The sequence below is a fragment of the Biomphalaria glabrata genome, chromosome 4, assembly GCF_947242115.1.
Source record: "Biomphalaria glabrata chromosome 4, xgBioGlab47.1, whole genome shotgun sequence".
NCBI classification, from domain to species: Eukaryota; Metazoa; Mollusca; class Gastropoda; family Planorbidae; genus Biomphalaria; species Biomphalaria glabrata.
In genome coordinates, this window is record NC_074714.1 from 51195906 (window position 1) to 51216111 (window position 20206).

Consider the following 20206-nt stretch of genomic DNA (forward strand, 5'->3'; position numbering starts at 1 on the left):
ACAAACCCTTGGCGATAAACTAGATCTAGATCTAGATCTACACCACTGTACTATGACTATATTATAGTTTCTACAGATGTAGCTCCAGATCAATAGCTTAATATAAAAAGAAAAACTTTAATAATTAAATCACACACCAGTTAGATAGCGTTTGTTCTTGAATTATGAAACACATTAAAATAGACTTATTCAGTATGAACCCGTTATTTATCATTCTTTTATTTTTATCATAAATTGAAATTCATGATAATAATAATATTTCATCTGATTTCTGATAAATAAATCAATATTCAAATATTGACAATATTACAATATCATCATAATCATTATATGATGAATAGGACAATATTTATGATTATCAATGACGTGACAATCATCTATAATCAAATAATCTATCAACACAGTGACATGATAATTGATTATCATTATGATTTCAGATTTGAATTAATAAATCATTATGATTATTGAATTGATCTAAATAAAATAGTTACAATTGATTAGCAGATAACAAATTAACAATATTAACATAATTCTTTCAGTTTATAAGTTATATTAGTTATATATAAAATTAAAATATAATAAACTAATAAAATAAAAATTACAATAAATTAAATGTAGAATAGAATTATTTTATCTCACTTTAAGATCTTAAGTTAGACTAGAGTTTTGCAACCCTGTGGCTGTATTATACTGTATATAAGCATCTTTATAACTTTATATTTGATTTCTATAGAATTACTATATATACTAATACTATATAAGTATATAGATCTAGATTGATATAGTATTCTTAGCCGGCCCACTTACAACTAAATGCCATATGGCATATCATGGCATATGACCTTTAGCTTCACTCACACTCACACTGATTTACTGGTTATAAGTAAAAGGTTTCACTTCAGTTTCAAAGATGTTGATCTAGATTATAGACTCCAGATCTAGACTTAGTCTAGATTTAATTGTAAAAAAAATCAAAATGTAATTTGAATCAACCTTTTTCAAGATCTAAATAAATGTAATCTAGTCACTCTATATCTATAATCTAGATGATAGATCTAGATATCTTCTTCTTATATATTACAGATGTTACTTCAAAAAAGCAGATATATCTAGATTTATGGTAGGTTTAGTACTAGTCTAGTAGCAGAATATATTTTTATAGTATAAAATAAAAGCATAATTTGGTTATAGATCTCAAGACAATTGACTATTCTAGACAGAATAGATTATTGAACATTTAGAGCTAATTCTATCATGGTCTTGGTGATGGTTGGTCTAAGTCTAGCCTGCTGGCTAGATAGATCGAATAGATGCATACGTCTAGTCCTAGAGAAAAAAAGCCTTAATATAATCTATATATATATATACTATTCCTTAATCAATGATAGCTTTTGCATTACTTATTCTACTTAAACACATTTTAATAACTTATTTTTTTTTTATACTATTATCTAGATCCAGAATTCTAAATCTTCCTTCCACACTATACTATGTATCTATCCATCATAAGGTTAACATAGGCTGCTCTCTTGTCTCTAAATCCATATCTAAAACTTAGATTAATGTAGTTCTAATAATTTAAATTACAGTAATTACACATTTATTTGATATTTTTAATGAACCAGATAAAAATAATGAATGAGACAAAGCTAAAAACTATACATAAATAATAGTAAAATCTATAGCAGAATAGCTAGATAAATGTATACTGTATGTAATACACTTATTTTATAGATATATAAATTAGATCTATCTAAATTTTTCTATTATTTTTGCAGTATTGTGCTAGAAAACTTACACTTGCTGTCAGATTTATTTAGTGCAAAATCAATATTTATTTAGACTTTTTAAAAAGCTATATACAGATTTATCAGTCAGTCTAAAATGTAGCAATAGACCTATTGCCTATTGCTGTAGGCCTAGATAGTACAGTATTTGAGCTTCAGTGGTTGCTCATAGATATAAATTATTTGAATATAGATGCTGGCTAAACACTGGCATTTTATTATATTTCTGTTAGTATTTCAACTAACAGTTGGTTGGGACAATGGAGTCTTAATTGGGGATTAGCTTTTAAACCCAGAGACACAGTGTTGTTCAACCAAGAAAAAATACTTTGACTTCACATTAGGTAATTCTATTTCCTATCATTTTTTTAAAGTTGAACACAAGATATTTTGTAACAATGAATTTTTCTATAAATAGGGTGCTAAAATGTGAATAAAATTTCCTCTTAAATTATGACGATTCTTGTAGTAAAACATTTAACTGGTGTTCATTTTAAAACAAGCTGACATTTGTTAAAAATGTTTCTTAAAAATTAATTAGATTTTGTTTAAAGTTCATTTACAAACTGTGTTTCATTTCAGAATAAACATCAAACATTTTGAAAATGAGTTCAGCAGAGGAAAGTCTAATGGCGCTTCTTGAGGCCATGCTAACTTTGGCTGCTAGAAATGCTCCTGCTAGGCCTCCAAAACCACAAGTCAAAGCTGGTGGGCACCAAGAAGAACATTTTGTAGATCTAACAGAAGATGAAAGAGAAGAGTTTTCATGTAACATATGGTAGGTTTACTTATTTCATCTAATTATTTAAAAAATTACAGATATGACTGCTTTTCCCTGCTAATTCTGGCAACTTTGTTAAAAAAAATGTTCACACTCTTACTCTTAAATATGTTTCCATTAACATTTCGGCTACAAGGTGGCCACACTTTGTCATCAGTGCATCTACAATAAAGAAATATCCTTGTACCTTACTGAACTGATCACTCCATATATCCTTTAGAGAGCCATGGACTCAACACTTCTAGTGGTGACATGCGTTTCTCCCTCAAAAGTTTCCTTTTGCAGGCTTTTTTTTTCAGTGCATGGACCAAAGGTTTGGAACTCACTCCCCATTGATTTTAGACAGACAACATGCAACACTACATTCGAGAAGAACATATCTGTTCAAAACTGTATTAGATTAGTTTGTCATTTTAATTATTATGTTTATGTTTTTTATAATATTTGTCATTTTAATTCTAATGCTTATGTTTGTCATGTTATCACAGCCCCTTGAGCCTACTTTGTTAACAGGGCTCTATAAACTAAAGTAAATTATTATTCATATGGATGAACATTTTTTCATTGTCTTTCTAAGAATTTTATTACAATTCTTGTTGTATTAGTTTTATTTAGTATTTAAGTTATCGTGCTGTAGAATTAGAATTATTTGACATTGGTTGTTACATATTGTATACTTCTAATGTTTTTCATCTGATGCTAGAAAGGAAAATGTCTATAATTTCCTTGGTTAGACTTTTTGTTTCCAAGTAGAGAGCTGTGACATAGTTTCTTTTTCATCCCTGTGTAACTGCCCTAATTATTTATCTCTGTTAGTGCATTAGTACATTTTAAAGTATTTTTGCTTAAATGCAATCAAGTCTAGATGTTCAGTTTAATAGTGTCTTGATTCATTTTTTTCTTCTAGTTCTTTGCTTAGCATAGTTTAAAGTATAGTATGGCTGCCTGGTCGTGTGGTATGCGCTCTGGACTCTTTGTCCTGATAGTCCTGTTCTTCCTGTGAGAGCTTCAGACTAATATGTAATAATCAATTCTGAAGGAATCTCTGAAATATGTAAAGCAAACATTCACTAGGAAGTCTAGTTTCATAGTGCTACTGCAGCTGTAAAGTAATTGTTCAACTTAAGTGTCATTATCTTTATGAATTATAATATTTCTTCTTCTTTTACTTTGCTGTTCCTTTTTCCATTTTCCTAGATAAAATATATGAAGAGTGAGTGTTATATCATTTTTATATCAAGCTCTACTTTGTCACATCTACATGTTGTTCTTGTTTATTGACATAGGTCACAGGTTTTGATAAGTACATCTTTGTTAAGATCTTGCCAGATAGAAATCTTAATATATATTTGACTTCCTTTTTGTCACAGATGTATTATCAAGAGCTGTTCTTAAAATTATCTCACCTTTTAATGTTGGAAACAAAAGCTGTTTTCTTCCTGACCTAGTTCACTTTTGAAAACTCAATATAATATTCAGTCAAATGCTTTGAATTTAACACTTCTGTTTCTCTTGTTGTCAATACACTTTTCTTTTTATGTTCCTTTGTTAACAGAGTCAATTAGCTGAGGTAGTAGCCTAGTTTTATATTGAGATACTTTTTGTGCATTCTTCTGTTTTATATTTCTGGTTATAGATATATAGAGATACCGGTATAGATATAAATTTACTAGCAAGTTTGTTTTTTTTAATAGCAGCTTCTTTAGTTTAAAAGAAACATAAAAGAAATATCATTATGTTTAAAAATTGAGAATCTAAAACTTTGAACAAATGGATTTGTTTAATTCTTTATCATTTGTTTTGTTTCAGTTATCAAATTCTAAAAGAAACAATGCAGTGCTCAAACAATCACAAATTTTGTCATTCATGTTTGTTTGTATGGTCAACAACTGGACAATATGCTAATCGAATTCGGTGCCCAGTGTGTAGGACTCACGGCTATTATTTTCGGAACAATGACATTGATGAGCGCATTGGAGCTAAAAAAGTCAAGTGTTTAATGGAATCATGTAGTTGGACTGGTTTGCTAAAATATTTGGGATCTCACCGCCATACAACATACAGTGACCCCAATGCTCAAGGAAGTGAGGAAGGAAGTAGCAGTGTGACTTCTATGCCCCGGCTTGCTCAAGCTTCTCCTCGTATTCCATCGTCAAACACATCAAGGTTTGTTGGAACAGGGTTAACCACCCAGGGCAATCAAGAAGTACATCCCACTCCAAGATATTCCCTTTTCCCGAATGCTACTCTTTCCAGGGATAGTCCCAGCTCATTAAGCAGTACTAGCCAAGAAACTGTTGTTGAAATTCCTCGGCGTTCAAATGCTGCAACAAATACCAGATACAACAATAGGGCCCCTTTGCGTAGAGTGCCAAATGTTAGGGCTTCCATCAACAGTCGCATAACATTTAATCACTTTGGTCCTACTACTGACAATAACAATAATTTAGAGGATGAATCACCTCCCTTAACGGATAGATCCTCAACTGTAGGGGAGACTGCTGATAGTTCTGCAACTGTCAATGCCGGTGGTCATACGCCTAGACCACCGTCTGGACCAAGAACAACTACAAACACCAGACGACTCCCAAGATTAGTGAATCCACCACCCCAGCGAAGCCGTTACCAGCCTCCAGAAGCACTAGCCCTGAGCTCTCGTGCAAGGCCAAGACCCCAAGAAAATCTTGTAGAGATTCGAGACAGTCTTAGGGAGAGTAGAAGTAGGCTGGATAGCTTAATGAGCACCTTCTCAGGTGAGCTGGACAGCAGCCGACAAGAGATGATAGATTTTCAACTAGAGAGAGAACGCCAGCGAAGAGAACAGCTTGAAGAAGTCCGAGAGCTAGGCCAAAGGCTTGGTCAAGTAGCTTCTGAGCTTCGACGTCTTCTAGAGCATCGACGTTTTATTACTAGCTTCAGCGATAATGATGACGATGAGAATGAAAATGATATATAGCTCTATTACAGATTTCGTTGCAGAAAAGTAAGAAACGTATACTTTAACCACAAGAATATCTTTTATAATGAATCTGTTTATTAAAAAAAAATGTTGCTGACTTATTTTCATCTTCTGATATTTTAAAGCAAGAGCAGATTTTTTGTTTAGAACTCAATTCAAACATTCTGCAGTATTACTCTTAGTCAGATTGCATCACTGTTATTCATAATGTTTTGATAGGATAATTACATACAGCTTGTGATTTTGTTAAAATCTTTTTTTTTCAATATAAAACATATTTAACTTTTTTTTTCCCTTTTTTTTTCTGGAATTGTTGTCTCATTTTAATTAACTATTCCTTTTTTTTTTTTAAATTTAATGTTGATTTGAATTATTACCAGTTATTTGTGTTTTTGTTAATTTAACTTACGACCATTCCATTCTATTTCATTTTAGTCTTTCATTGATTTTTATTTATAAGTATTTGTAAATATTCTGTGCACGCAGTTTAATATGTTATTTGTAAATAGCACATTGCAATGAACAGTATTGTTTTGATGTGATCCTATATACAGTACTATTTGAGGGTGATGCCCAAACAGCTCTGGTAAGTTGTGGAATGTATTTTATGAAAGTACTGCAGCATCATAATGCTACAATTTAAAGTCCTATAGTTCAAGCTTGAATAAGGAGTAAAGAAATTAAGGGTTAATTTTTGTGATTCAAATTATTGAAGTATTGAAAGATGCAGGCATCATGCAGTGTTGTTTAGTATGTAGGCTAGTGCTGTGATAGTAACACTGGGATTTTCATTTTGGCTTGAAGGTCTGAACTGAACTTAGATAACTTGAACTACCTCTAAATGAGGAGTTGGCCCCAACTTAAAGTGGATTGATCATTGTACTGGCCACACAACATTTAAGTTAGACGGTTGGACACCATCAAATAAACTCAACATCAACCTTACAGATCTGTATCATGGCTTATCTGGAAGAGCCAGAGTAATTTAGACCCAGTTATTGCCAAGTGGATGACTGCACAATTCAAATGTTATGAAGATTAAGGACGAGTGCTGTGTGACCTACATATTTTGTCACTTCCAACACCACTAAGCTGCTGCCTGCAAAGGATCGATTTAAGTTTTTGTTACATCATCTGCACGTGTCTTCAATGTTGGCTTTGCTTTGTATATGCAGCAGTCTTGGTCAACATTCTCTAGCAGTCTCTATCAGAAGCTAGTTTCTGCTTAGTTATGCATCAATAGATATAAACAGACATAAAAAAGTATAAAGTTCGAAGTCAATAATGCTATAGGAATAGGCAAGAATATTTTGAGACATTAAATATTATTGGATGAATTTTAAACCTTTTCTGAGTACATTATTATTCACTTGATGATATCATTAATTAGAGGCATTAAGCATGCTTGATGTTATTTATAGCAACATTATTTTTAAGTTACTAATACTCAAAAAAATCCTTTCAATTTTTTTTCAAAGATTGAAACGTACCTGGTGGATGACAGGGTAACACTTTCTCCAGCATTCCAGATCTATACTATTTCAAAGCTGATGTCTACATTTTTTTTTGGTGCTAAAATAGAGTTTTAAGAGCAAATTATAATAGCTACTGAAATAGTATTCTTAAAACCCAATAACAATTCCCCCACCCCCCACACACATCTTCTTTGAAAGAAGAATGAGAGAAAAAAATTATTTCAATCTTGGCCTGCTTGTCTTGTACACCTTGAGTTTATCTGCCCTTATTGTAATCATAGGATACCTAAATCTAGTATGCTTTTCTGCACAGAGTATAGATCTACATTATAAGATTCCAGCGTTCAGTTTTAATATCATAAAAATTAATTATTTTAGAATTATTTTTTAACTTTAATCATTCTCTCATAAAACTTGATGCAACTGAATTGGATGTTAGGTGTTACCATTATATAATACAAGTACATCCCAACCAAGTAGTATTAAATTAAGAACTCTGTCACTGAGGACTATATTATGTGCATGAAAGAATAATAGTAAAGAATAGCACACAGCATTTCATATGGACATGGAAGCTGAGCTCTATATGTGCCCCATCTGATGCGGATAATTCTGTTTCCTGTCAGGTGTCCAGTTCGCTTCTCATAATTGGTGCCTTTCTTTACATCTCATTTGTAAGTATGTTAAGCTCTATGTCTGTCTCTTTTGTTTCCAAGTGTTAACTACGTCTTTAAGAGTACGCATGAGATGGGTTTTTAAAATGTGTCTGGTGAATGCCTTTGAAACACCATTCTCATTTGAGCCCATTGCGAAGCAATGCCATACATCAATAGTGGTTGTGAAGTCATGCAGTTTAAGGTCCATAGTAAAGCTCATTTATTTATTTGAACTAAAGAAAAGTTAAAAATAGCTAAGTTTGTGTAAAACTAATGAAAAAAAAACCCATCATGGCCAATGCTTAGCTGGGAATTCAAAGTACTGTACTCTTATTAGAGAAGTTCTCTTTCACAGCCTGTGATTACATATTAATTACAAATAATTTCTTTTTACCTTAAAATATTTTATAGTACTGGTACTCACAGACTGAAGATTGTGTTTAGCAGTAGAATACAATGAATCTAAAATTTAGAATAAATGTGCAATTTTATTTTTGTTTCGTGTGGAATTTTAAAAATTAATATTGCTATCTTTAGATTTTAGTTGTGACATTATTTGCTCTAAGTCTTTGAATGTATGCCATTGTTTATAAATATATTTATACAAAATAAATCAGAATGCCTGTAACAACATGTTAAATCATCTTTGTATTAGCTCTTTGATAGAATGGAGCTCAAAACTTTGTGATTGATCTACATGTGATAATGTTTATTTTATTTACAAAATCTATCTTTAATTGTAATCTTGTTGGATCATCTGTCAGAACAGTGCTGTCAAGGATGAATAGAAATAGAATTCATGGACCAACAATTATTTATTATTGCATGTGTTTGAAGATGTACATGTTTACAGTCTTGAGGAAGAGTACAAGAAACAAAAATTTATATATATATATATATATATATATATATTGTACTTAATTCAACTGTAATTTCTTTGCTCAATAGTTGCTTTAGGTATGTTTATAAATCATCTAGTTTCATCAATGATTTATTTAATTTTTTATCCAATTTCAATTTGTGTTTTTCTTTCATATGCATTCCATTTTATTTTTACTGTTTACCATTTATTACAATGGACCTATAGATATTGTACCGGTACGGTTGTTTCGATGTATAAACAAAGACAAGTGAAAATGTGTTAGCTGAATTAAATGGATTATATTTTTTATCATCTACCTAAGTCAACATTCAAATTGGTACTCTGTTGCCTAGGCAATGTGAAGGAAAGATACAATTTATTTATATTTTTATTTATTCATTTTTAGAATTGTTTAAATATTGGGACTATAATCTACATTTCACATTTTTCCAACTAAAAATGAACTTTTTTCTATTAGATTTAAGTGGTACAGGAGTCTGGCTGTTAAAATTTTGTGCACTGAATACAATTTTACAGTTGTAACATTTTTGACATTTTTAGAATTAGTAAAACACAAAGAGTTATTCTAAATCTTTTACGAAACAAATCAGCAGATTAAAATAATTTTAATTTTCATAAATTTGTTTTGCTATTTTTCTTGTGCTGTAAAGTCTGAGCCTGCATTAATTTCCTTTTTTTTAAAAAAATTCAGTTGGGATGCATATAGGCAATGATCTTTTGTTGATTACACAACTCTTGGGGGTTGCAAATATTCTATTCGCACTCACGTGAGAAATCAAATCCCCAGTATGTAAGTAATGGGTACAATATGCAATTACTGATATTCCCGGTGCCAAAGTATAGTAAGTGGCCTAGCACATATAATAGGCCCATGCAATTACTGATATTCCCAGTGCCAAAATACAGTAAGTGGTCTAGCACATATATGCAATTACTGATACTCCCAGTGCTAAAGTACAGTAAGTGGCCTAGCACATACAATACTGATAGATCAGTGCCAAAGTAAAGGAAGTGGCCTAGCCCATACAATATGCAATTACTGATAGTCCCAGTGCCAAAGTACAGTACTGGCCTAGGACATACAATATGCAATTACTGACAGTTTCCATGTTTCAAAATGTTATATGTTCCTTTCTTAGATTAAATTGCATTGACTAAGACATAGTGTAGTAGTAACAGCAGATATAGTCTACGATACTCAGGCCCGGTCTCACAGATTGCGGGACCCTATGCGAAACGGATTGCGCGGGGCCTATTTTGGGTTTTGATAGGCCTAAGGATAATAAGTGAAAATTAAGATTTTGTTTTAGAAAATAAATTCGTCTTTGCATTCTATTCATACTTTACTAAGTACAAAATCACTGGCAAATTAACTTTACGAGCCATCTACAGCAGATGGTAGTTTTTCAACAAAAAGCCGATAAACATTAAGATCTGATTTTTAAATTTACTATCTACTAGCAAAATATCGCTTTTTTAGCGGCCCCCGAAAGGGGAAAAGACGCTATTAGTTTTGTGCGAAATGTCTGTCCGTCCGTCCCGTTTAGATCTCGTAAACTAGAAAAGATATTGAAAATCCGACATCACAATATTTTAGACCATTCACAGTTCTGATGCAACGGCTACTTTTTTTTTCTGAAAGCGAAAAATCTAATTTTTAAAATTAGTTATGCAAGCAGTTTTTTAAAGAGAAAAAGCTAATTAGTATGCATTATAAGTTAGACCTAAATTAAAACGATTAGTAATCTTGTAAACTTCATTTTCGTGAACTTTTTCTTTATTGCTTTCTTCCTTTGAGCATTCGAATAATAGATTCGACCTTTTCAAAACAATTACATCAATAAGACTTCAGTTAGGCCAGGAGAGGCGCGGTAGCTGAGCGGTAAAGAGCTTGGCTTCTGAACCGGGGTCCCCGGGTTCGAATCCTGGTGAAGACTGGGATTTTCAACTTCGGAATCCTTAGGCGCCTCTGAGTCCACCCAGCTCCAATGGGTAAAAGTAAAGGCAGTTGGTCGTTGTGCTGACTACATGACACCATCGTTAACCGTAGGCCACAAAAACAGATGAACTTTACATCATCTGCCCTATAAACCACAAGGTCTAAAAGGGGAACTAGTTAGGCCAGGTTCACATCTAACTTTGCATTCACTTGCACCTATCCTTTGATCTGCTGTACCGTTGGGGCACTACACAAGATCTGTCAACCTTCTTTCTCCATTCTTATCTCTCATTTGTCTATGATATAATTTCATTTGGATGTTCTTTCTGAAAATATTGAAGCCTGCCTGGATGAAGCACTTCGGGGGCCGATTTTGAGTTTGTGTTTCCACACAAACTGTCTTTGTAATCTTGTTAGATCTATATTTGTATGCCAGTGACTATTAAAGTAAATTAAGAATTTGAACTTATTATTACATTTTTATTTTTGCTAGTTGGATTGGCGTTTTCCCATAGACATAAATAAATATAGACTGGCCGATAAAAGAGTTTTATGAAACGAAAATTTGTGACTTGCATTTCTGTGTACTTTATTTATGTCTAGGAGTTTTGTTTAATCTCTAAGACTGAAGATCATGCAATTTTTCAGAATTCGGAAATCCGAATACAATAGATATACATGTTTTCAAGTTACATGAAGTTATTTCCTTTTTCCAGTCTATATTTATTTATGTCTATGCGTTTTCCATATAGAATGACACCCAGAAATGACAATTTTGTCTGTATTTAAGGAGATTTCCATCAGTTTTCAGAAGATTTTAATAATTTCATGAGATTTTCATGACTTTTTCGTAGGCCTATATTTTACAATTTCGGAAGAATTCCAGAAACCCTTTAATATTAAGTTAAAAGGTTTATTTTAATAATTTACACCTAGAATTCGCGCGGAGCCTATGAAAGTGCTGGGCCGGCGCCTTCGAGGTCACGGCTGGGCCCACTGCGGCCGCATAGGTTGCAGTGGCCTAAGACCGGCCCTGACGATACTGTAAATTTGCTAAATAAAATGATTAAAAAAAAGGGATTTGATTTTCCAGGTTTATTTTTTTTTTAAATTACAAAAACAATTTTTGTTTTGTTTTCCCAGGACAGTGTTGTCTTTAACAAATGCTCATTACATCTTCTCATCAAGTCCAGCCAACTTGCCCAGAACCGTTTCTAATTTCTTCTTCTCTAAATAAACTGTTCTCTTCAACTGAGCTCATGACTGGGCTTCCCTCTTCTGCTTGGTGAAAGTTGTTTTTTTTTCAATCATACACACACACAATTAACGCTCACTTCCTGTATTGAATGGTTCACGTGACGTGCATGGCTTGTAACTGAACAAGTTTCAAAAAGTGGTGCCGCAACAAAATGATACTTTATACATAGAACCAGGTGATCAAAATCAGAATCATAATTTGTTGCCGATTTGCCGCTAGCTTACTAAATGAAGATGTAGCTTTTATTGTTGTTTGCTCAACATAAAGTGCAGGACCTTTGGATTAAAAAAAAATAAAAAAATTCAATTTTGTTTCTTTATGCTCTAAAAAAAACAACTTTTTCACAGTGAAATTCAAGTATATAGATCTAGGTTCAGATAGTTAACCTCAAATTTAACTTAGTTTAGACACAATTTAACTTAGTTCAACCACAATCATTACTAAACATCCAGAGAATACAACCACACGCTTTCCAAGTGCAAGGTAAAAGTTAACATAATGAGGGCTTGGTGTTTCATTAAGGTTACGTGAACCAATTAGGAAAACTTTCAAATCATCAGCACTTACAACTTTCAAAACGAGGCTTAGCTCTGTTTCTTCTCCCAATGTAATTTTCTCCCACTACCGGCATATCAATTTAGTAGTGGCCCAGTGTTACGGTCGTAGCGCAGCATGGTGTGCATGAATAAAGGTGCGAAATTGTGTAATGAATGGAAGGGATGTTAAAAAGGGGAAGCCGGGAGAAATTGACAGGAAGAGAAATGAAATGTTCGTATTTACAGAACTGGTTGTAATATTAAAGTATTTATAGAGTAATAACCTGAGAGTCTATTATTATTTCGAAGAGTCTTGTGTCGTAACATCCAGTAATGAAAAACTTTGCTGCGAGTTTCAAGCTGAAATACCAAAAGAGGATGTAATTTTAAAGAATGGATTCTTTTTTTTTTTTGGTGATTGAGAGTTGTTGGAGAAACTAAAGGTCTCGTTAGGTCCGTGCAATTGCGTAGTATGGGTTTAGACTTGCATCACAGTGATTCAAAATTCAAACCTTGCCCGTTTCCATTTCTTGCCACCCTGAAATATTTTGGAACACATACGTAATTATATAGTCTTCCTTTGTGAAGAAACTTATAAGACAATCGTTGGCCAATCTCGTTGACCTTGTTTACAAACAGATAAACCAAACATCATTTGCTCCATGGACCTCTTTGCTCCTAGGTCTCAATATTATCTTTAAAACAACAACAACTGAATGTATAGACCTATGTAAAGAGAAATATACATTATATAATCGTAATCAGAATTAACCATGTTTATTTTTCTAAGTAGGCATACTGTCTGGTTCTGAAACATGGAGAGCAACTGAGATAACAACAAAACAAGTTTAGACCTTCATCAACAGTTGTCTGGGAAATATCTTTAAAAAAAACAATACTGGTTATGACAAAATAGAAAACACCAAACTGTGGGAGATGGGTGGGCAGAGAGATATTGAGGTTCAGATCTTAGAGAGAAAGTGCTCATGGAGATGGACTGGTCACACCCTTAGAAAAGATACCAACAGCAGAGCTAGACAAGCCTCAGAGTGGAACCCTCCAGGGCACAAGACGAAGGACCAAAAAAGAACATGGCTATGCTGTGCACTAGTTGAAGCCGAAAGGACAGGAAAGAGCTTGGAAGCCATTAAAAAATTAGCAAGAGACCGTGGAGAATGGCGTATTTTTACTGAGGCCCTATGTTCCACGAGGAACGCATAGGAAAGATTATGATGATTTTTCTAAGTGATTATTAATCAGTTGGATCCCAGAACTAGAATGTTTTCATATCTAGTGTTTCAGATTTAAAAAACTTGGTCTATTATGATAAGGTTTAAACACCCCTCCTTCACACTAGTGATTATGGCTCTACGGCAACCGACCAAACCTACCCATGCCACGTATGCGGCCGTTCTTTTAAAGCGAGTTGGACTTAACAGTCCTCTTCGAGTTCATAGGATTTGAGAAATGTGCTCATCTTCGATCACGAAGGAGGAACTATATATGGCATGACCACTATGCTTTGACGAGGACTAGCTTAGTGATTACAAAAACACTTCTAGCTTACCAAGATCATTCTTCAGTTGCATTTTGAATTCAAAATGTCTGGTCCCTGATGTTGCAAGTCTAGTTCTTACACGTAAGTAGTTCTCTGTTGATTTACCAAACACAGGTCCAATGTTTGCATTCGAACATTGAAAATGATGCTGCAAATGTATATATTACAAAAGTGTGATCACTGAATGGCATATTATGGAACATTGCTTATAGATTTTCATATAGTGATAACATCTTCTAATAAAATAAAATAAAGGTTTCTTGAAGATTTGCTCCAGAAATTTGCAATAGTTATAAATATAGCCTACTAGATATCTTCTATTTATCTCTTTTCTACTGGCTAACTGCAGTGATAATAGGTTACAGACACAATATCTTCATCACTGTGGCTGTCCTCCTCTGCTAGGTTAGCATTGTGTCTATTTTTGCTAATTTTAAACCAGTGGTTCCCCTTTTTTTTTTCTTTTGCAGAAATTTCATGTGGACACTTTCCTTTTTGATGATTCTTACCGCATTTGATACACAATGTAGATGAAGTAATAGTTTATAGGCTAATGATCCCAAACCACTGGAGCAAATCTTCAAAAAACCTTTATGGTCCGCACCAATGAGGATAAAGAACATGCAAATGAGACTACAGTGGAATAATCTGAAATTCTGTTACAAAACGAAAACGCTTATCTCCGCCACTGCAATAGCACATGCACCATATGTTACATAGAGTGGTAAACAATCCAACGAGATTTATGTTACACAGAGTGGTAAACAATCCAAAGAGATTAATGTTACACAGAGTGGTAAACAAGCCACAGACATTAATGTTACACAGAGTGGTAAACAAGCCAAAGAGATTAATGTTACACAGAGTGGTAAACAAGCCACAGACATTAATGTTACACAGAGTGGTAAACAAGCCAAAGAGATTAATGTTACACAGAGTGGTAAACAAGCCACAGACATTAATGTTACACAGAGTGGTAAACAAGCCACAGACATTAATGTTACACAGAGTGGTAAACAAGCCAAAGAGATTAATGTTACACAGAAAGGTAAACAAGCCACAGACATTAATGTTACACAGAGTGGTAAACAAGCCACAGACATTAATGTTACACAGGGTGGTAAACAAGCCAAAGAGATTAATGTTACACAGAGTGGTAAACAAACCAAAGAGATTAACTCTTAACTGAAGGGACTTTGATCATTGAACTGTCACTTACTCTGATAAATGGATTTATTAATTGAAGAATAGAGATGGTATATACATGTACATTTACACACTAGGGCAACAGTGCAACGAGGCTTGTGTTTACATGAAAACGAAGTTCCTAATAAGTCTTCCCCCATAAACACGTGTTAAATACAGTCCTACTGTGCAGTAATTTTTAGTTACATCAATATTTAAGAAAATTCGAAAATTCAATACTATAATCTATAAAGGACATCTATTTCTTTAGCCAAGGGTGTCATATGGCCAGCACAACGACCAAACCGCCTTTATTTTCCCCAATAAAGTCAGGTACCCTTTAGAGTTGGGTGGACTCAGAGGCGTCCTAAAAATCCCAAAATTCCAGTCTTTACAGAGATTCGAAGCCACGACCCCAGGCCACTCAGCCACCGAGCTCCCCTGCCTTCATCATAATCAGTTTAATTTCAAAATCAGAGAGATTTAAACTTTCTAGGGTTGATAAAGATTAATAGAATCTACATCGTAAAAGAGACTTTTATATATACTTTGGGCATTTTCATACGTATCGGGAAAGAAAAAAATTCTTTCGTTAGATTTTTTATGTAGTGTGCTGATTAGCTTTGTTTTTAAAAAGGTTGATGATACTTTATGTGCACTTTTTAACATTACAAAATTAAATGTTCTAAGCGCTTCCGTTTGTAGCACAAAATAATTTTAATGGGGAGGAAGCATTCTTATCTTATCTTATAAAATACAGACGTTACTTTAAAAAAGAAATGAATACGTCCTAGGCGTCATGCATGTTAAACAATGAACTAAATTCTGCCAAGTCATTGGTTTCCTGGCTTACTCAGGCAATCCATTCCATGCTCTAATAGCACTAGGGAAGAAGGATCATTTGTACAAATTTGTCCTAGCATATGGGATCTTTGTGTCTTTCTGAGTATTTTATTAGATTTTGTTTTTGTACTTGAAGATGTTCAGTGTCACTCTATGACTTAAAGTTTATTTTAAAAACAAATGGGCAACTAAAAAGCGGTACTAAGGGATTTGGCACGCTTTGTTATAATAAGGCTTGTCTTCGAGTTCGAAGATTAATTAATGAGGAATGCAGTATTTCCCGTGGCTACGCAGCCCCAGCTGTGACCTACATATTTAGCAACATCTTACGCAGGCATAACCATATACAATACCATATTGCCTAACATGTTTAAAATAAATTAGCTCAATTCTTTTTATTTTGTTGGCAAAAATGAAGTTCAATCAAGCATCCGTGGCATTGTTAAGTTTTTCGTATAGGCCTAAATCTCCAATCAGGGGGCGTAGCTAGGAATTTTCCATCGTTTGGGGGCCCTGACCTCTTAGGGGGCCATTGCATTTTGAGTAGTATTTAACTTTTAATGTAAAAAACACTAATTTGGTCCCCCCTCAAGTGGGGGCCCGGGGAGGGGGGATTTTCCATCGTTTGGGGGCCCTGACCTCTTAATGGGCCATTGCATTTTCAGTAGTATTTAACTTTAAATGTAAAAAACACTAATTTGGGGCCCCCTCAAGTGGGGGCCCGGGGGATTTTCTAATTTCCCCCCCCCTCACTCTAGCTACGCCTTTGTCTCCAATAGTCTATTCAACGATTTCTATTCTATGAACTATGAAGTCCACAGTTTAAGCTGTATATGCTTTTAATTAATGGTCTTCAAGACACTTACATTGGTGTTTTTGTCATCGCTGATGTAGATGTCAATACCACATTCGTTAAATTTGATGCTCTCTAGAACATACTGAATCTTGCGAGTGACGTCAGTTTTCACTAAAACCTCACAGCGGTCACGGCCAGGCATGGCATTGCTTAGCGGCAGTGAAAACACGACAGCTGTGTCATTCTTGTCCTTAAGAAAATAGCCATCCACTGTGTCACACCCAGGTCCCTGTAAGTCAACTGGGGATAAAAGAAAATAGCCATCAACTGTGTCACACCCAGGTCCCTGTAAGTCAACTGGAGATAGAAGAAAATAGCCATCCACTGTGTCACACCCAGGTCACTGTAAGTCAACTGGGGATAGAAGAAAATAGCCATTAACTGTGTCACACCCAGGTCCCTGTAAGTCAACTGGGGATACATGATAATTCTCAATTAATAAAACGAAAAATAACTTTTCCTTTTTTTTTCCTCGAGAACACGGACTATGTGTATGAAGACGAGGGCGCGAGTGTGTGTGTAAGTATATTTGTGTCAGAGTGTGTGTGTGTGTGTACGTGTGTGAGAGTATGTGTTTGTGTGTGAGAGGGTGAGTGTGTGTGTGTACGTGTGTGAGAGTGTGTGTTTGTGTGTGTGAGAGAGAGGGCGTCTGTGTGAGTGAGTGAGTGTGTGTGAATGATTAAAAGCGGTTCTCAACCTTTTATGCTCGGCGACCCTTTTTTACAACCCCCCACTATGCCGCGACCCCCCCCCCACCCACACATACAGCAATATAAGAATAGACAACAAAAATCCATATTTTCGATGGTCATAGCGACACCTGGCAAATCGTCAATCGACCCCCACAGGGGTCGCGACCCACAGGTTGAGAACCCCTTGATTTAAATAGTACCATACACTTTACCTGAATAGTTTTTGGCTCCGTCTACAAGAGAAAGAAGCGAAAATAAAATGGGCACCAGGCCTATATAACAAAATGTGCCTTGCAAATAAAGACAACTCATGCTTTCAAATCACAACTCAAGACACTGAATATAGTCTTGTTTCTTACATTGATCGATAAGATAGGTTTCATCTTATGTTAAAACTGAAAGAAAAAAAAAGTAATAATATAACAGCATCTAGATAATAAAGATTATTATTATAATAAGTTACATAAAAAATTGAGCACATATTAGGTAAAAGAAAAAAAAAAGATTTTGATATGCCCAATTTTCTGTTCAATGGCCACTTTGGGATCTAAATAACACCCACCGTCTGGATAGACAGGATGACATTGACATGAATGAAACAATGGCTGTGTCTTTGATTATGAAGATTAAAGATGAGTGCAGTGTTTCACATGGCCACCCAAACCCAGTTGCGACCTACATATTTTCCTACATCTGATGCAGACAAACCGTTATGCGGCAGGGTCTATTTACTTTTTTTTTTTACGTCACATCTTCTACAAAGGCTTTTCTTTGGGCCACAAATGTTTGTCCCGCAGCCTTCGTGAGAGCTCTCCGACTGTCTGTGTCAGAGGTCATCTGATGCTAGTTACTTTCCCCTATGTAAGCGAGGGCAAAATGGCGCCTGAGTTGATCTTTATATTGGTACCGGGAGGCAACTCTGTTACTGCGTCCTCCTTTAAGCTTGCCAAAGAAGACAGCCTTGACCTTTGGCATGCGGTCGTCTCCAATGCGGGATAAGTGTCTGACCCAGCGCAGCTGTCGAATGGTAATTAGGGCTTCTATACAGTACACACCAACCTGCAGCAGGACATGATTACTTGTCAGGTAGTCCTGCTAGCGTATGCCCATTATGGGAGTATATGCACTTCTCACTGAAGCGTTCGAGGAGCCATATATACCTTCTTTATAGAATTCCTACACTGTACCGCCACGATCGTGAAAAGCTGATCAATGGTTTTTTTCGCGAACGCGCTACATACCCACCCTGGGCAATTTACTTGGTACTGTGGCAGCCAGTTTGGAGTTTGATTAAGTTTCCCTTTTCGCTTATCCTTCATTCCATGCCATCTTCGTGCATGCCCAACCAGAGCGCCACCTAGACGTCGAAAAGCTTATCACACCAGCCATTTTGAACAAGCATATCCGTCAAACTTGAGATCCCAAATTTACCTGCAAGTGAGGGGGGTACTTATCGTAACGTTGGAACTTATCCTAAGCTTTCACTATTAAACCCCTAAAATTTATGTAGGTCACACAAAGTTCATTGACCTTTTTTTTCTATTATTAGATTTGCATGAAGGCGTGCAGTTTTCCTCCGCTATAACCATGGTGCAATTTTAAGCTAAAGCGTAGTGTGGTTCACATACCGTACGTTAATGATTGTAAAGTAATCCACATGTTTTCGTCGCGGTTGAATTATTTCTTCTTCGTTCTCATTGTTATGTTGGAGAGTTCAGAAGACTAGACCAATATCTGAGGTTAGCTGCGCAGTAGTTTCCAGATCAGGCTGCTCTCCATAAAGTTTTTCTTCCATAGTGGTGTTTTGGGTCCAGTGTCTTGTTCGGGCCTCTTGATGAATGATGCAGTTTCTGAATGGCATGGCTGGCATTCAATGGTGACATTCCACAAGCGCTAATGTCCTAGTCCCAATTTTGAGATTCCGGAATACATGTTGTCTCATTCTGTTGTATGACGTCTGCGTTTTTTGGCTACTAGACCTTATTATATGTTAAGTAGTCTCCCCTAGCTATCACTTGCAACGGTTAATCCAATCTACTTGTCACTAGCGCACGCGACCATGCAGAAACACGATCCAGAATTTATATACATATATATCTCGGCACGAAGACACGCTAACAGAACATATACCAGTGAAAACTAGCGTGTTCTTGTCAATGAAAAAAAAAAAGTCACACACCTTACACACGTAGGCTATGTCCTTAACTTTTGTAAGCCTATCAAAGATGTGTATGTGTGATTAGCTTAAAGTATACAATGCATTCAATTTCATTCAAAACATACCATTGAGAATGTCGTTAGTCCATCTGGTACAAGACAATTGTATTTTGCAAGAACACATTAGGCCTGTGTAAGGCGAGACTATCGAAATGTCTTTTGTAAACAACACACACACACACAAGCCTTTTTCAAACATGTTCTATTTAAAGCTACAGGTAGAATTAAAACAACTTAGTGCGTCACCAAGATTCAACTACATTGCGCCCATAGTGAATTGTGTGTCATATAGATTCTAGTCGATCCATATAAATCAAGATTATATAAATAGAAAGTGGGGCAAAGATTTTTTTCCCAATGTTAAGTTTACAGTTGCATTCATAAAATTATCATCTCTTCTCTCTTGTAAAGATGCTCCTTTCTTGTCTATGTAGGCATACGAGGTATCTAAACCTATGTGTTTCCTATTAAATAGGACCTTAAACTCCACTGTGGAGATTTTCATACATGGCGGACATTCTATAAATAGCAAGCGTTTTTGTGTATCCGCTTGCAAATAAAGCAAGTATTGATAATCTTGT

The 20206-nt window shown here is 35.0% G+C and overlaps 2 protein-coding genes across 10 annotated transcripts; one reads left to right on the top strand and one right to left on the bottom strand.

Moving 5' to 3' along the window:
• Positions 1 to 5814, top strand: LOC106077903 (uncharacterized). Of its 8 annotated transcripts, XM_056027932.1 has the most exons (5): positions 14 to 192; positions 1084 to 1120; positions 2021 to 2131; positions 2370 to 2565; positions 4378 to 5814. In XM_056027932.1, exons 4-5 carry the CDS (start codon positions 2393 to 2395, stop codon positions 5522 to 5524), a joined length of 1320 nt encoding a protein of 439 aa, XP_055883907.1. In that variant the 5' UTR covers positions 14 to 192; positions 1084 to 1120; positions 2021 to 2131; positions 2370 to 2392; the 3' UTR covers positions 5525 to 5814. The 8 variants fall into 8 exon arrangements, with proteins under 8 accessions (XP_055883909.1, XP_055883911.1, XP_055883910.1 ...); XM_056027934.1 differs by lacking the exon at positions 1084 to 1120 and having other exon boundaries at positions 1 to 139; XM_056027936.1 differs by lacking the exon at positions 2021 to 2131 and having other exon boundaries at positions 13 to 192.
• Positions 5815 to 11560: 5746 nt separating this feature from the next.
• LOC106058050 (uncharacterized) lies at positions 11561 to 19954 on the bottom strand. 2 transcript variants are annotated; one of them, XM_056027952.1, is made up of 5 exons: positions 19692 to 19954; positions 17621 to 17803; positions 16727 to 16956; positions 13842 to 13980; positions 11561 to 12013 (listed from the first exon to the last, which is right to left on the bottom strand). In XM_056027952.1, exons 2-5 carry the CDS (start codon positions 17718 to 17720, stop codon positions 11898 to 11900), a joined length of 585 nt encoding a protein of 194 aa, XP_055883927.1. In that variant the 5' UTR covers positions 17721 to 17803; positions 19692 to 19954; the 3' UTR covers positions 11561 to 11897. The 2 variants fall into 2 exon arrangements, with proteins under 2 accessions (XP_055883927.1, XP_055883928.1); XM_056027953.1 differs by lacking the exon at positions 19692 to 19954 and adding an exon at positions 19037 to 19519.
• Between the last annotated feature and the right edge of the window lie 252 nt (positions 19955 to 20206).